This window comes from Garra rufa, chromosome 17 (genome assembly GCF_049309525.1).
Source record: "Garra rufa chromosome 17, GarRuf1.0, whole genome shotgun sequence".
In the NCBI taxonomy this organism is placed as follows: Eukaryota; Metazoa; Chordata; class Actinopteri; order Cypriniformes; family Cyprinidae; genus Garra; species Garra rufa.
In genome coordinates this window covers 33929817-33951623 of record NC_133377.1, presented here as the reverse complement: position 1 = coordinate 33951623, position 21807 = coordinate 33929817, and the positions used below count along the sequence as shown (strand labels likewise).

Sequence of the window (21807 nt, the reverse complement as noted above, 5' to 3'; positions counted from 1 at the left end):
CATTGGCATCAACATCATTTATATGCTTTATTTTTGTTTGATTTGGTTTTTGTATGTTTCTTATTCTTTAAAACCATTTAAAATCAAATTGTTTTTGTCTGGTGTTGTAGTAGCTGTGCTGGGTATATGTAGGTAGAGGACTGTGATAATACAGTTGAAGTCAAAAGTTTACACACACCTTGTAGAAACTGCAAAATGTTAGTTGTTTTACCAAAATAAGAGGGATCATACAAAATGCATTAATGCATACATAATTTTTTATTTAGTACTAACCTGAATAAGATGAATAAGACATAAAATATGTTTACATATAGTCCACAAAAGAAAATAATAGTGGAGTTTAGAAAAATGACACTGTTCAAAAGTTTACATACACTTGATTCTTAATACTGTGTTGTTACCTGAATGATCCACAGCTGTTTTTTTTTTGTTTGTTTTTTTAGTGATAGTTGTTCATTAGTCCCTTGTTTGTCCTAAACAGTTAAACTGCTTGCTGATCTCTTCAGAAAAGTCCTTCAGGTCCCAAAGATTCTTTGGTTTTCCAGCATGTTTGTGTATTTGAACCCTTTCCAACAATGACTGTATGATTTTGAGATCCATCTTTTCACACTGAGGACAACTGAGGGACTCATATGCAACTATTACAGAAGGTTCAAACGCTCACTGATGCTCCAGAAGGAAACACGATGCATTAAGAGCCGGGGGTGAAAACTTTTGAACAGAATAAAAATGTGTAATTTTTATTTTATTTTGCCTAAATATATATAATACAAAAATGCAGTTTAACTGTTCAGGACAAACAAGGCACTCATTATCAACAGCTATCACTAAACTATCACTAGGTCAGTACTAAATAAAAAATAACAAGCATTTTGTATGATCCCTCTCATTTTTCTAAAACAATGAAAATTTTGCAGATTCTGCAAGGTGTATGTAAACTTTTGACTTCAACTGTTTCTCTTGTTAAGGTGTGATTTGTTTTCTATATTATTTGACCAAAGAGCTTAAAATATATGGGATTTTAAAAGGAAAAAGTCCACCCAAAAGCGAAAATTCTGCAATCATGTATTCTGGTGACCATTGACTTTCATTGTATGGACAAAAGTACACTGAGACGTTTCTCCAAACAATTGTTTTATGGTACACGGAAGAAAGTAAGTCATACAGGTTTTATACGATAACAGAATTTTTATTTTTGGGTGAACTATCAGTGATGGGCGTTGATGTGTCTACTATATGACATTGATTATAACATAAAGACAAAAAGTCTGTTCTTTTATATGATAATGTGTCTGCAGTGACCAGTGTGTTACAGGAAGTGATGTCATGTTGGATCACTTTGTACAGTTCTACCCTGTTGAAAAGACCAGATATCAGACCAGTATAAAAGTTTAGTGTGCTGGTTTTTATGGTTAAGCTGGTTAAGAAGCCATGCCATGCTAGAAACCATCATCATTAACACAACACATGCTGAAGATAATGCTGGTCTTTTCAGTAGGATAGTGCTGATTTATGTAGATGTCTAAATATTCAATACCATTCAAATTTTCGGGGTCAGAAACCTTATTATTTTTTTTATTTTTTTTTGAGAAATTTATACTTTTATTTAGCAAGGATGCATTAAATTGATAAAAAATAGCAGTAAAGATGTGTACACAAAATTTAAGTTTCCACTAATATTAGGCAGAGCAACGTTGATAATAGTAATAATAATTCTTGAGCAGCAAATCAGCATGTTACAATAATATCTTCATGTGACACTGAAGACTGGAGTAATGATGCTGATAATTCAGCTTTGCATTGCACAAAAAAATTATATTTTAAAAAGTATTCAAATAGAAAACTGTTCTTTAAATTGTAATAATATTTCAAAATTGTACAGTTTTTACTGTATTTTTGATTAAATAAATGCAGTCTTGGTAAGCGTTTACCAACCCCCAAATTTTTGAATGGTAGTGTTTTGGTCAGCATTCATGTACTGTACCTTTAAAAGATAGTCATCATATAAAAATGGTGTCAATGGATTTGAATGTACATCTTAAATGTACGATCATCTTACATGATCACAAGTTGATGTAAGAGTGACCCGCCTCCTCCAGCTCTCCCTCTGAAAGTCTGCATGACCCTTCCTTCGGGAAAGCCAGTATCGCGCTCCCTCCCTCCACCGTCGCTCACGGGGTCGGTATGAACGCTCTGCTCTCTGTGTTGCGCTCTGCAGGCAGATGCTCGGCCTCCACGGTCAACCTGCCGCGGCAGACGGAGCCTGTGATTAACAACAGGCTGTCCAAGTCCTCGGCCACGCTCTGGAACTCGCCCTGCAGAAGTAAGAACGGAGCGGCTCCCGCGTTTCACCTCCAAAAATCCCTCCCTCGTCTGGTTTTTGGTTCTTCAGTTGTGTTTCTCATCAACTACTTTTGATTTGCTCATTTCTGGTGGCCTGCTTGCCTGTGCCTGTGCCTGGTGATCGATGGTCATTCTCACACCTTTTCTTATTCACTTCCCCACCCCACAACCCCCTCGTTCTTGTGTTGCATCGTGGGTAATCTCTTTTTCTGTGCACTTTTTGATCAGTGCATACATTGTTGCATCATAGTCTGTGATGATTATTTATCTGTGGTCCAGTGGTGGAAATATCTATTTTTATTTCAATTTCTTTTTTCTTTTTGTGTTCCCATCATCACTTTCAGTCTTTGGTGTGGGTCGTGGTGCTGGTGGTTGGTTTTTATCTGAAGTGTGTGATTTGAAAGGCTGATTGTTGATCAGTGATAAAACAATGGACTGATAATGCTGCTTTAATGTGATCTTAATCATTTTAATTGGTTGATCAATTAATTTGAATAAGTGATGTTGAGAAATCTATCTGGCTGTGTTCAGAATGAAATCTTGCATACTTCTGAGTGCTGACTGTATATCTGTATATTGCTCATTATAAACTGTATTCTAAGGATGAAAATGTAACAAAATTTATTAACTTAACAGCTTCTGGTGATTTTAACATGTCTTTATATATATACACACATAGATTACCAGTCAAAAGTTTTGGCACAGTAAGATTTTAATGTGTTTTAAAGAATTCTCATATGCTCACAAAGCCTGCATTTATTTGGTATTTTTACTAGCCTATTTAAAATAACTGTTTTCATTTTTAATATATTTAAAATGTAATGTATTCCTGTGATCAAAGCTATATTTTCAGTTTTTCATTGACAATTATAATTTTACAAAATATTTATATTTCAGATAAATGCTGTTCTTCTGAACTTTCTATTCATCAAAGAAACCTGAAAAATTCTACTTTCAACATAATAATAATAATAATAATAATAATAATAATAAAGTTTTTGGAGCAGCAAATCAGAATATTAGAATAATTTCTGAAGGATCATGTGACTGAAGTAATGATTCTTAAAATTCAGCTTTGAAATCACAGGAATAAATTACATTTTAAAATATATTCAAACAGAAAACTGTTATTTTAAATTGTAAAAATATTTCAAAATTGTACTGTTTTTGCTGTATTTTAGGCTTGGTATAATTTATTTAAAATGCTTTCAAAATAACTTATGCTCACCAAGGCTGCATTTATTTGATTAAGATTACTATGAAACAGTATTATTGTAAAATATTATTGCAATTTAAAATAAATATATATATATATATATATATATTTTTTTTTTTTTTTTTTTTTTTTTTCATTTTAATTGATTTAAAATTTTTATTTATTTCTGTGATATATATATATTTCAGGTTTTCTTGATGAAAAGAAATTTAAAAGGAGCAGAAAGTATTTGGAATTATTATTATGTCAAATTAGAAATGTCTTTACTATCACTTTTGATCGGTTTAATGCATCCTTGCTGAATAAATGTATTAATTTCATCCAAAAAAATGTGAAAAAACTTTTGACCAGTAGTTTATGTACAAAAACAAACAAAAAATTACACATGCAAAAAACAAAATCAAAAACACTGCCAGAATATTTTAGTATTATAGCACACATTACCATGCTATATTTTTATCAGTACATGTTTATTTATCCAAGTGGTGTCTAGTCATTGGAAATAAAAACAGTTATTTTACACATTTTAATCCATTCTTGTCTGTCAAATTAAAGACAATGGTTCAGAAACATAACATTTATCATATTTAAAATGTAAGATCAGTTTGATCAGTATTCTCTAATATACCCTACACAGCAAGAGTTAATGTCCTATCTTGATGCTTAATATGCATAATTTACACACTATGCACAGTATGCATAGAACCTGGAGAAATACTATAAGTATGCTAGTTATTCTGAACATAGCCTTATTTTAAGTTCTTGTCCATGGATATAATGGGTTTTCTTGAATGCTGACATCCACATGCAGCAGAACATACCAATGATAAGTCAGCAAAACCATGGCTATGCAGATGTGTATAAATCAACATAATAATAGGATTGTGCACCGCATGGTATCCTCGGAGCTCATGGTCTGTACTTATTTCCCTGTCATTAGAGATGACCGCTCATCTCAGAATGCACTTTTTCCTCTGAGATATAACACATAATATTTGGGTTAAGCATATTTTAGCTGTAGTCTTATATGGTTTGAGGTATATATTTGCAGCTAGCTTCTGGAAATATGTGTTTTTAGAACATATAGAATGAAGATGGTTTATAAGCAAGACTTTATATCCTAGATCGTGATCAAACCTTCTGTTACAGTAGTTCAGGCAACAGCACAATTTGCCGCAGTGGGGGAGAAAAAAAAGCAGCTGTTGCCTAGCAACAGCCAGTGACCAGCCGTCACGAAGTGTTGTAAATTTTCTCGTGTTGCTGAAGTGTCAGATCGGAGCACCACCTTGTTGGCACATTGAGAACAAGGGTCCGTTTTTGTAAACAGTATCGTTTCAATGTTACTTGATTGCTAATATGACATTCAGAGTGTTTTCTGCCTGTTTGTGCCTGAGTGGAAAAATGTGTGTGTTTGCAGCAAAGGAGCGTGGGAGAAAACAAGACCACAGATTCATTTCTTCGTCACATCACTTGTTTTTCTCATGTCTGTAGAGAGCTGTCATTCAGTCATCTGTGTGACAGTGCACATATCATTTTAATGTGCTTTCTCAGATTATTAACACAGCAGCATTCCATAATACCCAGAACAAAACCAGTTTTATCCTGCTGTTGAACCCATGAACTATTCTCACATTAGAGTGATGTTTGTCTCGACATGTGGTTATATCATTCAGGAAAGAAAATGTATTATTGAAATCAAGTTTCTCCAGAAGCAAAAGGGGTTTCTCAGATTTGTCTCCCCTAGAGATCTCAATGAAGTCTCAAACCATGGTCAAACTTGCCAAGAATACTAAAGCCTACAATCAAAAGATCTCAGTATGAACTCAAAGTTGTCTTTTGGTTTTTTTTGGCATCTACACCACCCTTTAGAAGTTTGGGGTCAGCTTTAAATGCTTTTGAAAAAAGTCTTTTATGCTCATCAGGACTGAATTTATTTGATAACAAAAACAGTACAAACAGTAAAATTATGAAATTATATTAGAATTCAAAATAACTGGTTTCTATTCGAATGTATTTTAAAATGGAATTTATTCATGTGATGCAAAGCTGAATTTTCAGCATCAATACTCCAGTCTTTAGTGTCACCTTTAGAAATCATTCTAAACATTTCTGATTGTTATTAGTGTTGGCATTTAAAAACTGATTAATATTTGTAAGTTGTCTTAAAGATAGTGCTTAATTTCTTACTGACCCCAAACTTTTTAATGAGAGCATGTGACCCTGGACCACAAAATCAATCTTAAGTAGCAGGGGTATATTTGTAGCAATAGCCAAAAATACATTTTATGGGTCAAAATTATAGATTTTTCTTTAATGCCAAAATGATTAGGATATAAGTAAAGATCATGTTCCATGAAGATATTTTGTACCTACCCTAAATATATCAAAACTTAATTTTTGATTAGTAATATGCATTGCTAAGAACTTCAGATTTTTTTTACACCCTCAGATTCAGATTGCCCTATCCTAACAAACAATACAGCAATGCAAAGCTTATTCAACTTCCTGATGATGTATAAATCTCAATTTTAAAAAATCGACCCTTACGACTGGTTTTGTGGTCCAGGATCACATATGTTAGTGATTGACTCATTTGTGTCTATTTTTTAGTTCTCACAAAAAGTTAAAGAGAAATATTCTTAAATGAAACATAACAGATTAGCTTAAAAAAGAGCAAACTTTGAGCAATAAAGCATCAAAGTCTAACATACTTTAGTTACTGCATTCTTGGTTTAACCAGCATGAGTAATTCTACTGGTTAAGGTCACTAATTAAAGTGAAACTTCAACCTCCTTGAAGTTACAATGAGACAATAAGCAAATAAAGTGTGTGAATGTGTGTGCAAATAAGTACAGCAGTCGCTAAATTTGGATTAGAAATATGTTTAGATGGTGAAATCGCTGTCAGTGTTCACTCAACGAAGGGCCAGAGGATTCGGCTTCCAGTAATGGCCGCTTTGATTGGTCAGACACCCTATTACTGGATGTTACAGCTAGACGATTGGATGAACACTTGTTTTGGCCCTTTGTAGAGTGACCTGCGGTATGTGTCCACATGTGTTGATGCTAACAGCGCCCTCTTGTGTCAGCCCGCAGCTTGCGTCTGAGTCCGTGGGAGAGCCGCATCGTGGAGAGGTTGATGACACCCACCCTTTCCTTTCTGGCTCGCAGCCGAAGCGTCGCCACCCTTCAGAACAGCAGCGACCCCCGTGAGTTACACATCACATGCATTTAACATGTCAGGAGCTTGAGGTAATGGTTATGCTCACCACATAGTACATGCACACCCATGTAATGAGTTAAACACACACCATAAACAGACCACACTGAGAGAAAACAAGCAGTTAATCTTGTCTGCTGAAATAAAACTAGTAAAAAAAATAATTTCTGTCTAGTTTATGTACATTTTATTAGCCTCAGTTTAACATGAAGCCATTCTAATTCTCAGACATTGTCTATTTTTTTATTTGCACTTAGTTTGTACTGTTTTTATTTGATGAAATTGACTGTTTGATTAATAAATCTGCATTGCTAAGAACTTCATTTGGGCAACTATAGATTTTTTTTTTTTTTTTTTTTTTTTTGCACCCTCAGATTCCAGATTTTCAAATAGTTGTCTCGAACAATCTTTCAGATGTAAAAATCTCAATTTATGATTTTGTGGTCCAGGGTCACACATGCGCTTTTACATTAAAATTTGTAATGTTTTTAAAAGAAGTCTCTTCTGCTCTCCAAGCCTGCATTATTTGATCCAAAGTACAGCAAAAACACTGAAATATTTTTACTATTTAAAATAACTGCTTTCTATTTAAATATATATTTTAAAATGTAATTTATGCCTGTGTTTCAAAAGCTTCAGTGTCACACGATCCTTCAGAAATCTTTTTTTTTGGGCAAAAGTAATGATAGAAATAATACTTTTATTTAGCAAGGATGCTTTCAATTGTTTAAAAGTGATAAATACATTTATAATGTTACAAAAGATTTCTACTTTTAGATAAATGCTGTTCTTCTGAATGTTCTATTTAGCAAAGAAACCTGAAAAAATCCTACTCAGCAGTTTTCAACATAATAATAATAATAATAAATGTTTTTAAGCAGCAAATGAGAATATTTGAATGATTTCTTAAGGAACATGTGACTGGAGTAACAATGCTAAAAATTCAGCTTTTAAATCGCATGAATAAGTTATATTTTAAAATATATTCAAATAGAAAACTCTTATTTTACATGGTAAAAATATTTCAAAATTGTACTGTTTTTGCTGTACTTTAAATCAAATAAATGCAGGCTTGGTGAGCAGAAGAGAAAAAAAATCTTACTGTCCAAAAACTGACTAGTACTGTCAAAAGTAATAATAATGTCAAGTTACTATTTTAGAAATAAATATGGTTATTTTGCATTTTTTATTCAATTTTGTGTAAAAAATCATAAAGGCCTTGACTTTTGGCTGTTTATAAGTCAAGAATGATAAAAAAAAAAAAACATAATTCATGTATTAGATTGGAATATATTATACCCTGTTCAAGGGGCTTTTTATACTCCATATTTCAGAATCATTTAATGCTTATAGAAATTTTACATAATGTTCACATTATAAATACTGTATACTGAAAATATTGTAGTTTACTAGAAGACTGCTGTTCAAAAGTTTGGGGTTAGTAAGATTTTTTTTCAACACTGATAATAATAATAAATTGCATTTTAAAATGTGTAAAATTAGAAAACTGCTATTTAAAATAGTAATAATATTTCACAATACTGTATTTTTATGGTATTTTTGATCTAATAAATGCAACCTTTAGAGACTTCTTCTTCAGAAACATATAAAAAGTCTTTTGAACATCAACGAGTGTCTCTAAACATGTCTCTGTCTGATCTCAGATCAGTGTTCCCGCTCTGCGTCTGTATCTCCTCTGACGCCCTGCTCCCATCATCATCCTCACCGGCACAGCGCTGAACGCTGGAGGGTCTCGGCCAGCACACCTGACATCACACAACGCCAGCAGAGACGCAACTCTACACCGGTAAATGCATAGACACAACATCTCACTCACAAATGCAGAATTATTCATATACAAATGATAATATGCACTACCATTCAAAAGCTTGTGGTTGGATTTTTTTAATGTCTATTATGTTAAAAAATATGGTTTTAATAAACTCCTGTTTGTCATGATTTGACCCATCACTTTGTTCACTTCTAGTTTGAGAAGAAGAAGAAAGAAAAGAAAGACAAAGAGCGAGAGAACGAAAAGGAGAAGAGTGCTCTGTCAAAAGAAAAAGTGGAGAAGAAGAGACAGTCCCACTCCATAACCAGAACAAAAACAGAAGCCAGGTGACTCTCTCTCTCTCTCTCTCTCTCTCTCTCTCTCTCTCTCTCTCTCTCTCTCTCTCTCTCTCTCTCTCTCTCTCTCTCTCTCACACACACACAAACAAACACACACACACATGCACTTTAAGCTGCAGCAGGTTAAATTACTGTGCGCTCACGAGCCAAAGAGAGGCTCTGATCCAGCTCAGCAGGGTTTCTAGCAGGCTGTTGGCTTTTTACAAGTCTTTGTGTTCAGTTGCTTTGTGGAAAAAGTGATTAATTAGCCATTATAGAATTAAGGTTGTACTCTTATTATGGCCGATCCTTGTCCTGCCTGATTGCTTATTTACACAGTTTCTTAAACAGGTGCCAATTTTCCAGCGCTGTGACAAAATCCACATTATTCCTAAGACAAACATCATTATTATTATTCATCTTAGAGTTAGTGTATACTGAACAATTGAAAGTTTATCCTTTAAAGAAGAGAAAATAGGTCTACCCTGACCCTGCTGACAGATACATTTTTCAAGAAAGTAAGACTAAATATCTTAGGTTATTTTCATTCCCAAGTAAATCTTGATTTAAAATTTTAGTTGAAAATCTACATTGGAAATTAATAAAGAATTAAATAAAAACTAGAAACCTGAATATTAATATAAACAAGTTTTTTTTTTTAAATGACAAAAGCACATGACAAAATGACAAAAAAATTAAATAAAAATGGAAATCAAGACAAAAATACGAGGTAACAAAGTAATTTTTTGTGTCACTACAAAACCATCTGAAAAATTTACTCACCAAAATAAAATAAACTAAAACATAAGCTAAACTAAACAAAAATGAGAAATGTCTTGACAACTAACTGAAATAAGTTTAAGTTAAAACACTACAATTACTAAATAGCAATAAATAAAAAACTAAAACTAACATTAATTAATACTAAATATTATTAGTAATATTAAAAATAAATAAATTACAAAATTAACAAAAAAAATGTGAAAATTAACCAAAGCACATAACAAAATTACTGAAATTAAAATGTAATCGAATTAAAAAATAATAATAAAAAGTATAAAATAAAATAATTATATAATAAAGCTAATTCAAAATATTAAACAAAATTATGAGTATAATAGTGTATAAAAATACTAAAATTACACTGTTTGGTAGAGTTTCCATAGTTTTATAACCGTAGTTGATCATAACTACATAAATGTATAAGTATTTTAAATATTAACTGACGTTAACCCCCTTATCCGTCCCTCAGGTCATTTTGACCCAAAACTGATTTTTAAAAATTACTTTTATATTTTTTATATTTATTCAATTGTTTATGATCAACTCTGAAGTATTTAACCTGTAAAAAATTTGCAGAGCATATATTAAATCATTTCAAAAACCTTTTTAAACCCTTCATTTTGTTATGTGCTTTGGTTATTTTTCAATTTAATTTCATATTCATTTTTTTTCATTTTTATTAATTTTGTAATTTATTTATTTTTAATATTACTATTTATTTTTAATTAATGTTAGTTTCAGTTTGTTTGTTTTTTGGTATGTATTGCCATTTAGTAATTTTAGTGCTTCAACTTTAACTTATTTTAGTTAATTGCCAAGACAACATTTCTCATTTTCGTTTATTTTGGCTTAGTTTTTTTATTTAGTTAAGTTTATTTTGGTGATGAAGCTCTGTCAAATATCTGTAATATTAGATATTTTAGAAAAAAATACTTAGTTACCTCATACTTTTTTCTCTTGATTTTTATATTATTTTTATATTTTTAATAAAAAATTATTTTAAAGAATTGTAATCAACTATTTTAATTTTAAATAAATTCATTTAACAAAAATTAAATAAAAACTAAAACTTAAAAATTTGCATTTTAAAAACAAGTTATTAAAAAATGACAAAAGCGAAAAAATTTAATAAAATGTTGTTAGTGTTGCTAGGAAACCAGCTGAAATATCAAAGATTAAAAACAGAGCTTCATTACCCAAATAAACTAAACTAAACTAAAAAGCTAAACTAAACAAAAATGAGAAATGTTTTGGCAACTAACTGGCAATAAATATGAAAAAAATTTAACTCAGATGAATTCAAACTAAATAGTAATGTTAAAAATAAATAAATTACAAAATTTTACAAAATTAACAAAAAAGGGGAAAAAAGGAAATTAAATTGAAATTATCAAAAGAATGTGATGGAAATCAAGTAAAAATACTAAGTATTAACATTTTTTGTCAGATTTGTTGAAACCAAATTTGTTTTGGTCTATCCTGGGATGTGTTCTAAATTCTGTTCTCTTTTTAGCCCAAATATTAAAGCTAAAAATAGAGCTTCATCACCTGCGACGCCCAGGAGTCGCCCCCTCTCCCCGAATCCAGCGGTGCCCCCCAAACCGGCCTCCTCTTCAGGCCGGACTCCTCCTGGCACCAAGACCCGGCCTAAACGGGCTCAGACTCCCGCCCGCGTGCAGCCCCCTGCCGTCGCCGCTGTCGCCGTGGAAACCAAGGAGCCCCGTCAGGCTGACCCTCCCAAGGACACAAAGAGTGAGTGTGATCGTCATGACGACCGAAGCAGAGAGGCGTTTGCTCTCAGATAAATCAGAGTGACGGCTCAATGGTTTTCAGGGACTTTTACAGCTTTAATATGCGTGAACCAAATGTAAGCTTTTACTCTTCTTGATGGACTTTTCTCCTGTTTTTTTTTTTCTGTTTAGCTGCCCCCAATGTTCCTGACATCACCATCTCGTCGGCTCCGGCCACGCCCCTCACTCCCTCTGCACCAATCACAGCAGCTCCTCCGACACCAGAAGCGGCCAATGTGGTAGCCACACCTTCACGATCGCTCTCTCCTGAGCCTGGCCCTCCGATTGCCAAGCCCACGGCTGGGACCAATGATCCTGAGGAGGCGGCCCGTGTGCTGGCGGAGAAGAGACGTCAGGCCCGTGAGCAGAGAGAGAGGGAGGAGCAGGAGAGACGAGAACAGGAGCAGAAGAGCAAGTTAGTTGGTTTCTTTGCATAACCAACATAAAGACCAGCCCACTTTTGCTACGATCCACCCACTTAGACAAAAAGAGTCAACTTGATGAACATTTAAAATGATTACTGCATTATTATCGTTAACTAAAACTATTAAAAAACATTTTTGTTGACTGAAAAGCTGAAACCACTTAAAATGTGAATATTAGATGAAAGACTGAAATAAGTCTGTTCTAGCACTAAAATTACTGCACTAACTGTAAATAAATTAGGGGTGGGCATAGATTAATTTTTTTAATCTAGATTAATCTAGATTAAATCTTGGAATTAATCTAGATTAAAATGGCTAATTTGAATTCTGCTGAAGGCATTCAGAATATGTGTGCTACCCAAATAATGACTAAAAGTAAGTCTTTGAGAATGGATCATAAAGCTCATAAAGCTGTTCAATGATAATTTGTTGATGAAAATAAATTATGTTCAATAAGATGTACTGTTTACTAACTAACTAACAATGAAATTATTTTTTCTACCTATTAGATTGTGTTTTTTTAACGTCAACACCTACCCAACCCTAAATTTAGCCCTTACTGTAATAAAAAAAACAGTATTATTGTTGTACAGTGTGATAAAAATATACATCTACGTATGTATATCTATGGTAGCCAGTGTTTCCCCTACGTTTCCACTACTTCTACGTTCATGTTACACCGTACTTTTATTTTGACAGGTTGCCGTGAAGTTTCTGTGTATACAGTATATGATGCTAGTTTTCTCAAATGAAACGGTAAAAGTGACACTCACAGCAGTTTGGGAGATTGAGTTTATCTGTTCATGTGAGATGCAAATGCCAAAAATTAGCGGGAGCGTCACGTGTGTTTCAGTATGCGTGTAGTAAAAGCTCGTCTCCATCATTCATACATACAGCTAGGCAAACGGAACATACCGGATTCATATTAAAACGGTCTTTTTGCATTTCAGTTTTCACATACACTAGTCCATATCGCGATTTGAATTAAGTGACAGACCAACATTTGATTTATGAATCCAAAAAACTATGAATTTACGTGGCATTTCGCTATAGTAGATTCGGTTTTTATGAATGGAGGACGACGCGATCCTGTCTGTGTTTTGGCGGAGGAGACGTAAACGCGCGACCATATTTTATAGTCTTTGGTATACATCCGCGTTAAACTATCAAGGTGAAAAGTCATCATAGCTTGCGTAGTTTAGACCCAGCTCCCAATCCAAATTTGAGAATAGATTAACGGCGATATTTTTTTAATCGCACGATAAGAGTCTCACGTTAACGCAGCACGTTAACGCCGATAACGGCCCACCACTAAAATAAATATTAACTAATGTTAACTAGTTAAAACTAAAATTGGGGGGGAAAGACTGATCATAATATAAAACCCTAATGAATATGACAAAAGCACATAGCAAAAAAAAAAAATAATAATAATAATAACTATACATATATTTATGAAAAGCAAATTTAAAATTTTATTTTAAATTGTAATAATAAACAGTACAAAAATACTAAAATAACACTGTTGACAGTTTCTGTAGTTTTTAAATAGTGAATTTTCAGGACTTTTCCAGTTGTTTGTGATTATTGAATAAGGGTTTTTTAAATAATTTTACAGACTCTTATTTCTGCTTCTTCGATTTTTTCTTTGACTTTTTTTCAACTTCGGCTTTTTCGAGTTTTTCTTCGACTTCTGCTTTTTTATCTTTTTCAACTTCTTCTTCTTCGACATACACTTTTTCTTCAACTTCTCCTGCTTAGACTTCTTCCATTACTTAGACTTTTTTTTACTTCTACTCCTTCGACTTTTTCGACTTCTGCTACTTCAACTTCTCATTTCTGCTTCTTCGACTTTTTCTTCAACTTCTGCTTCTATGATTTCTTCTCATTTCTGCTTGTTTCTGACCAAATTAAATGAAGTTGAAAATGCTTTTTTTTTCATAATTTATCTTCAGTTAACTAATAACCAAGTCACTATTTGTAACTCTTGACACTAACACTGCATCATCTTCATTCAGAGCACTGCGTGAGGAGCATGCCAAACGTGAGGAGGAGGAGAGGAGGCGCAGGGAAGTGGAGGCACGCTTCATGGCAGAGCAGCAGCGTCTGCAGGAGGAGAGGGAGGCGCAGGAGAGAGCACGAGCCGAGCAGGAGGAAAACCTGCGTCTGCAGAAACAGGTGAGCAGTGCTTCATGGGTAATGAAAGCCATTCATGACAAACATCTCAAGGTTTCTCTATGTTTCAATGATACATTGATTCAGAATCTACACACTTGCTCAGATCTGCTTTGTTTTGCTTCTTTTACCTACTACTGAAATATTTTACTATCGATCTTCAGTCTTCAGTAAAATCATTTTAATACAACAGACCTTCAAGGCACCAAGGTGATTGAGACACAGGCAGACAAAAGGGCATTAGCTTGAGTCTCCTGTGGTTCAGATCTGTGAAGTCACATGAGCCTCCGGGCGACTCTCATTCATCTGCAGAGCCAATCTGACACAAAGCCTGTGTTCTGATCTGATTTGATCGTGAAGGACAGGCCTAATGGGTCTGTCTGTGGCTCTCTGGACGTACAAAGCACATCTGTGGTGTCTGAGCAGCATCAAAAAGGATTTTCTCAAGATGTAAACTGTGACCGAGGTTGAACTTGATGCCACATCTAAATGTTTATAGGCTATGCGATTACTAAAGCATGTTTGCAATGCATTTTAAAGGATAAGTTCACTTCCGGAATACAAATTTCTTGATAATTTACTCACCCCTGTGTCATCCAAGATGTTCACGTCTTTCTTTCTTCAGTCAAATGAAAATTAACGTTTTTGAGGAAAACATTCCAGGATTTTTCTCCATATAGTAGACTTCGATGGGAGCCAACGGATTGAAGACCAAAATTGCAGTTACAATGCAGCTTCAAAGGGCTCCACACGATCCCAGCTAAGGAATAGGGATCTTATCTAGCGAAAACTAGATAAGATCCCTATAAAAAAATTGACATTTATATACTTTTTACCTTAAATGCTGGTCTTGCACTAGCTCTTGTTCCAAAAGGGAGGGTAGGGCGAAAAACTCCACCTCATTTTCTACTCCAAATTCAAAATACACATGTCTGAGGTGAAGCTAGTGCAAGATGAGCATTTATAGTTAAAAAGTATATAAATTTTGTTTTTTAAGACCCTTATTCTTTGGCTGGGATTGTGTAGAGCCCTTTGAAACTGCAATTTGGACCTTCAACCCGTTGGTCAGCACTGAAGTCCACTATATGGAGAATGGAATGTTTTCCTCAAAACCTTTATTTCTTTTCGACTGAAGAAAGAAAGACATGAACGTCTTGGATGACATAGGGGTGAGTAAATTATCAGGACATTTTTATTCTAGAAGTAAACTAATCCATTAATGCATTTATGTCTATGATTCAGGATGTAATCCATTTTCTGATATGCAGTTGCAGGATACTGTGTCTAGGTGAGGAATATTAAAATTAATCAAACAGAGGGAATTTTTGGCCGCTGCTTCCCCCTTGTGGTAGAGGAATGAAATTAAAACACATTCTGTTTGTAGAAAATAGTGAAGATGCAGACAATTTTATTAATATCCGCCTTAAATTCACTATCACTATCAACTATTTTAGTATGAATTATATACTATTGAAGTATTTATTAATATTATAAATATAAAAGCTTTTATTTTTTTAATTTATTTTAAATGTATAGCAAAATATATAGCATTCATTTTTTTCAATTAATCTTAAACATAAAAGTTGATCTATGATCTATTTATTTTCAGTTTTCATTTTAATTTTAGTCTAAATTTTAGTTTCAGATTTAATTTTGTTTTAGTAATTTATGTGCTTTGTCATTTTTTTGTTTTATATATATTTTTTGTTGTTGTTGTATAGCTTTACTTTTTTTTCAGTTATAGCTTAAGTTTTTACAGTTTGGATGTGTCATCTGATATTTATGTTTATTTATATAGTATTTAAGCGTTTAGTATATTCAGCAACTGTTGAAAACAACTGTACCAGTTTTATTTTGGTATCAATGTTTGTTAATAATACAGTGCTTTGCAAAAGTATTCATTTTTTTTCACATTTTGTTTTGTTGCAGCATTATGTTAAACTGCTTTAAATTATTTTTCCCCACATCAATTTACACTCCATACACCATAATAATGACAAAGCAAAAGCCAGATTTGCAAATTTTACAAATGTATTAAAAATAAAACACTGAAATAAGTACATTGCATAAGTATTCATACCCTTAACTCAGTACATAGTTGAAGCACCTTTACAGCCTCAAGTCTTTTTGGGTATGATGTGACATAGTAATGAAGTTTCATTTGTGTCTTTTCCAGCGAGAGGAGGCCGAATCCAAAGCCCGAGAGGAAGCAGAGAGACAGAGGATAGAACGAGAGAAACACTTTCAGAAGGAGGAACAGGAGCGTCTGGAGAGAAAGAAGGTAAACCAAAGAAAATGATGATGAGATATTCAAGTGATTTTTCCTTTCCTGTGGGTTTTGCTAACATCTGTGTTCACCTTTCTAGCGTCTGGAAGAAATCATGAAAAGGACTCGTAAGAGTGATGCAGGGGGACAGGTGCGACACATCTGTGTTTTTATTAAGTCTGAATTCATTTCACACACACAGTGAAAGCAAAATGAACCTGACTTATTTGTTTCTTTGCAGAAAGACGTTAAGACTCCAGCTCAAGTGAACGGCAGAGTCTCTGACAGCGGTAAAAATTGATTTGTAGTATTCTTACCCTTAAAGATAAACCTTTATTTTTTTTTACCCTTAAAAATATAATGCTGTTATTCTCTTGTCTTGCAGTAATCCAGAAAAATCCTTCAGAAACTCTCCATAGCGGTGCGACAAATTTTAGCCAATCACAAGGAGATGTGAAAACAAGGTAAAGTTGCACAATTAGGCATCATTTGAAATCTACTATTTCTAGTTGTCAACTATCTGATAAAAAGTTGAGAATTATACACATTTCTTCCTCAGCTCTGTGTCCTGGGACACGGCACCCGTCATTAACGGTGTTCAGCCCACTAAGCATCAGAATGGACTGTCCTCCAATGGAGAGGCAGCGGACTTTGAGGAGATCATCAAGCTGTCCAATCACAGTGGCAGTGGAAACAGTGGGCAGGGCCAACCTGCTGACCCAATCATGGCCTTTGAGGGAGGGGAACCGTTCATGATGAAGGCGGGGCCTATGAAACCTCAACATGTGGCAGGTAAGATTGGATAGTATTAGATTAGATTAGATGAATATTCTATTTTGTTAATACAAAAACAAATGACCATGTTACTATAAAATACTTTAAAATGTGTGTATATATTAGAGGATGGATACCCGAGCTGAGCCCGACGGTACCCGACGGAACCCGACGGGCCGGGCCGGGTTCGGACAGATATTTAGAAAGGATGCTCGGGTTCGGGTCGGGCTCGGTTACATCAACGCGATAGTGCGCCTGTGTTATAACAGCGCTTTTTGCCCCGTGTGCACTGATGCGCTCATCTGTTGACATTTCCGAACGCCTTCCTACAGTTGATTAATAAAAGCGGGCTTTCCACACAAAAAACTGCACGTGTCATTAGTATGAGAAAAAAAAGAAGATTTTAACTGTGTCGGGCTGGGATCGGGCTCGGACATAAATATCTTAATGCCTGTCGGGTTCGGGTCGGGCTCGGTTACTGCTCTGTCGGACGCGGGCCGGGCTCGGACAGAAAAATGCGGCCCGATCCGCACTCTAGTATATATATATATATATATATATATATATATATATATATATATATATACACACTACCAGTCTTTGATTTTTAATGTTTTTTAAATTAGTCTCTTCTGCTCACCAAGCCTGCATTTATTCTATCCAAGGTGGGTAAAAAACAGTAAAATTCTGAAATATTTTTACTATTTAAAATAACTGTTTTCTGTTTGAGTATATTTTAAAATGTTATTTATTCCTGTGATCAAAGCTGAATTTTCAGCATCATTACTCCAGTCACATGATCCTTCAGAAATCATTCTAATATGCTGATTTGCTGCTCAAGAAACATTTATTATTATCAATGTTTAAAACAGTTACTTTTTTCAGGATTCTTTGATAAATAGAAAGATCCAAAGATCAGCATTTATCTAAAACAAAAAGCTTTTGTAACATTGCTACCATTTGAGTCAGCAGTCAGAAGAAATTATAGAAATTCATGCTTTTATTTAGCAAATATGCTTTAAATTAATCAAAAGTGATGTTAAAGACATTTATAATGTTACAAAAGATTTCAGTTGTTCTTCTAAACTTTCTATTCATCAAAGAAACCTGAAATAATTAAACTCAGCTGTTTTCAACATAATACATTTTGAGTGGCAAAGCAGAATATTAGAATGATTTCTGAAGGATCATGTGACTGAAGTAATGATGCTAAAAATTCAGTTTTGAAATCACAGGAATATATTATATTTTAAAACATATTTAAAGAGAAAATGGTTATTTTAGATATAATTTTTTATGTTTATTGTACTCTGAATCAAATACAGGCTTGGTGAGCAGTAGAGACTTATTTAAACATAAACATTAAAAATCTTACTGTTCAAAAACTTTTGACTGGTAGTGTATATCTCTATTTATATATAAATTAGATTTTATATTTTATTACATTTTAGATATTAGGTTTTATTCATATGTGCATTAAAAAGGTCTTACACTGATGTCTTATATGATTATATTTTAGTAAATAATATGTAGTGAATAAGTGAATAACAAATATAAGGTCAAAAAATTGTCTGTAAGTGTATGGATTTGTTTTACCGTAGTAACAGTTTATTTATTATGATTATATTTTAGTAAATATTATATAGTGAATAAATATAAAAAATGTAAAGTGGTGAATTAATAGCATACATTTAATTAATCGCTTTGCTTTTTTGACCATTTTTTTATGATTAATTTTTTTAAATAATAATTTTTTTTTTTTTTTTTCAAAAGTCTTAAATGTTTTACATTTCATAATAACACATATATAATAACAACATGCCTATTGGAAACATTTAAAAACATGTTTATGAAAATATTATCTATGTAAAATTAAAATGTATTGCTGTTACGGCGTTGTCTGGTGTATCTGACTTTCTTGAACTGAACATAAAGTTGGTTAACAGAATCTCCAAGCTTCTCTTTTCTGCATGAAAATGCACAAAACAATGATTTACATATCTTTGAATCTATGTGGTATAACATTCTGTTATTTTGTCATTTTTTGGAGCTTGACAGTGTCAATCACTTCTATTTCAGTTACATGGTACGATGTGAATGTTCTGGGTGAACAAAACCTTTAAAGACTCAGTCAGACTTTTTAAACATGTTTGTTTTCGTCTTGTTTTCCCTGCAGAGGTCCTGTGAGAGCAGAGCCTTTTGTGAGAGAAGAGAAGAGAAGAGAAGAGAAGAGAAAAGAAGCCTTACGCTACCACTGCTTCCACCCCTGACGTGTGCCAAACCAACAAAAAGACTGCTTTAACTTTAGAAACACAGCAAGACAGAAACCGCCAATTTCTGTAAAAGCACTTTGAGGAAGTGAAAGAAGCGGAGGAGAACCTTAAAAAGACACTTATATACATATAAAACTGTTTGCAAAATTCTCTGTCTATTTCACTGTGTGTCATGGTGCAAAATTGTTGAGTTTCTTTCAAAAGTCACCTGCCGATTACGTGGTGCACCTTTAAAGAGTCACTATATTCTGAATTTTAGAAAGATACAACTTGGAAATACACAATGTTTGGCTATCATTATGATATTAATTATTATTGTTGTTATTGTTGTTATGATGTATTGTTATTGTTCTTTTAAGTAGAAAAAAAAACGTGTCTTGAATTATTGCGTTATTTAACGTGTGGAGCAGCAGAAGATGGCGATATTCTGTATGTTAATGTATATTTGCCTGATTATGACAGACCTGTGGAATAAATCTTTATGAAAGGGGCTGGTGTCAGTTTACGTTGTGTCTGCTTCTGAGAATCCCAGAAGCGTGGAAAGTGCTTGACACATCAACTTTTAACTAAAAAACATTTTTACACGCTAGTCATATTTACAGTAGATTATTTGTGTGCAGTGAATCATTTCAGCCAGTAGAGGGCAGCGCTGAATGTAAACAGCCTTCCATTCACGTATGTATGCTAAGCAATATTGCATATATTGTGTGTTATTGCTGCGTAAAAGTGTCGTTTTGCAATGCATCTTATATTTATGAGGTTCACAAACTAGGTCCATATACTCTCGTTCTCTTTGAGAGTCTTTACACGGAATGCACACCCAGGTCTGCTCATTCAGAGAGAGTAGGTTCAAACCTATGCTTCCGGCTAAAATATGAGTCCTCTATCCATAATATTGCTTTCTTCAGTGAAAAAGCCGGCTCGCCTCAATCAAGAGATAAATATGCACAGATGATGCACCGTTTATAAGAGAAACAGTCAAAACTATTCTAAACATATGGTTTGATGGATTTTAATGTGAGAGGAAAACCTGGGATGAACTTAGTCATTCATATTCTTGAAGTTAATGCCTTATTGATGGATTTGTTTATTACAGACATGCTGCTTTTTGCTTCACAAGAAGTTAATTGATGAGCTGTTGTGTGAATTAGGTTACTTGTAGATTATTGTGATATTTTTAGCTGTTTGGACTCTCATTTTGACTATAAAATGTTTTGCACTACACATCAATTTGCCATATTGGCGGCACTGAATGTAAACAACGCTACTGAATTGAACGAAACTCGTATATTTAGCTGATTATTGCTTCTGAAATGGTCAATTATTGTCATGTTTTGGGCTGTATTAATCTGTCAGACCAGGAAAAACATTTGGAGTACTATAGACTGCCAAAAGTGATAACAAATCAAGGAGAAGAGTGGAAAAAACTGTCTGAGGAACAAAACGCATTTGTGGTTGGCCAAACTGAACCAGGATTTCCAGAGCAAGAATCTTGACAACATTCGTGTTTGTTCTTATAAATTCCAGTCAGGTAACATTACGTAAAATATTAGGCTAATATGGTATATTTACCACCTATTCACTTTAGTTTGTCAAAATATTGTGCCCTTTCCTGCTTACTAAGTCCTTCTCCATATGATTTAGGATCCATTGGTGAGCAACTCATGTAATGCTAAATTTCTCCAAATCTGTTTAGACGAAGAAACAAATTCATCCAGGATGGTATGAGGTGAGTAGCTTTTCATTTTTTTTTTTTTTTGCTGCACATATGAAGAAAGTGACAGTATGCTATTATTATCGCTTTATCCACAGAAAAAGCTGTTTTAATCACACTGTTTTAATTCTGGCAGCATCCACCGGGAGTTTCACCACCACACACCCACTGACGTGTTCTTGGCCTCGATAGTCTAAAGCTCATCTCAGGCACTGTATTTTTAGATGGATGATAACAGATACAAAGTGAGTTATGAGTAAGGTACACACTGCCAGCTGGGTCTGAATTCATTTGGCATGACAGGAACGATTAGGATCTTAATGAGTGACGGAGCATGCCACCCGAGTCTACAAAAACTAGTCTGAGGTTTGCATTTGATTTGAATAAACCCTAGGAAGTAAGGCTACAACTTTGTCTCAGACGTTTCTCCTAAAATTGTTGAGAGAAATAAAAATAGACACAAATAGAGCTTTAAAAAGTAGCATTTACTCTTAGAAGATGGAAAAGTTTTGATACAAGACTTGGTATAAAATTAAAGCTACAGTAAAAATGAACTAAATTGAATGAAAGCTGAGAATATACAAATAAAGCTTATTCAAAACATTAATAAATAAATAAACAATACTAAAATAGCACTGGTTTTAATGTCAAAACTAAATTGTGCATTGCAAAGTCTGAATTGGCCAAGATGGCTGATAGAGCTTTGGATTCAAAGTTCAT

The 21807-nt window shown here is 33.7% G+C and overlaps 1 protein-coding gene across 4 annotated transcripts in view; it reads left to right on the top strand.

The window, feature by feature from the left end:
• map7d1b (MAP7 domain containing 1b) overlaps positions 1–19863 on the top strand; it is a 54588-nt gene extending 34725 nt beyond the window's left edge. For 2 of the 4 annotated variants that reach the window (XM_073821813.1, XM_073821814.1), the window contains 13 exons: positions 2219–2323; positions 6648–6767; positions 8443–8585; positions 8766–8896; positions 11184–11422; positions 11593–11875; positions 13904–14063; positions 16237–16341; positions 16427–16477; positions 16568–16616; positions 16712–16790; positions 16886–17118; positions 19277–19863. In XM_073821813.1, the coding sequence (XP_073677914.1) occupies positions 2219–2323; positions 6648–6767; positions 8443–8585; positions 8766–8896; positions 11184–11422; positions 11593–11875; positions 13904–14063; positions 16237–16341; positions 16427–16477; positions 16568–16616; positions 16712–16790; positions 16886–17118; positions 19277–19287 (1709 nt within the window). In that variant the 3' untranslated portion in view covers positions 19288–19863. The remainder of the gene's footprint in view (positions 1–2218; positions 2324–6647; positions 6768–8442; positions 8586–8765; positions 8897–11183; positions 11423–11592; positions 11876–13903; positions 14064–16236; positions 16342–16426; positions 16478–16567; positions 16617–16711; positions 16791–16885; positions 17119–19276) is intronic. The other 2 variants (XM_073821815.1, XM_073821816.1) reach the window with 1 other exon arrangement.
• The last annotated feature ends 1944 nt before the right edge of the window (positions 19864–21807 follow it).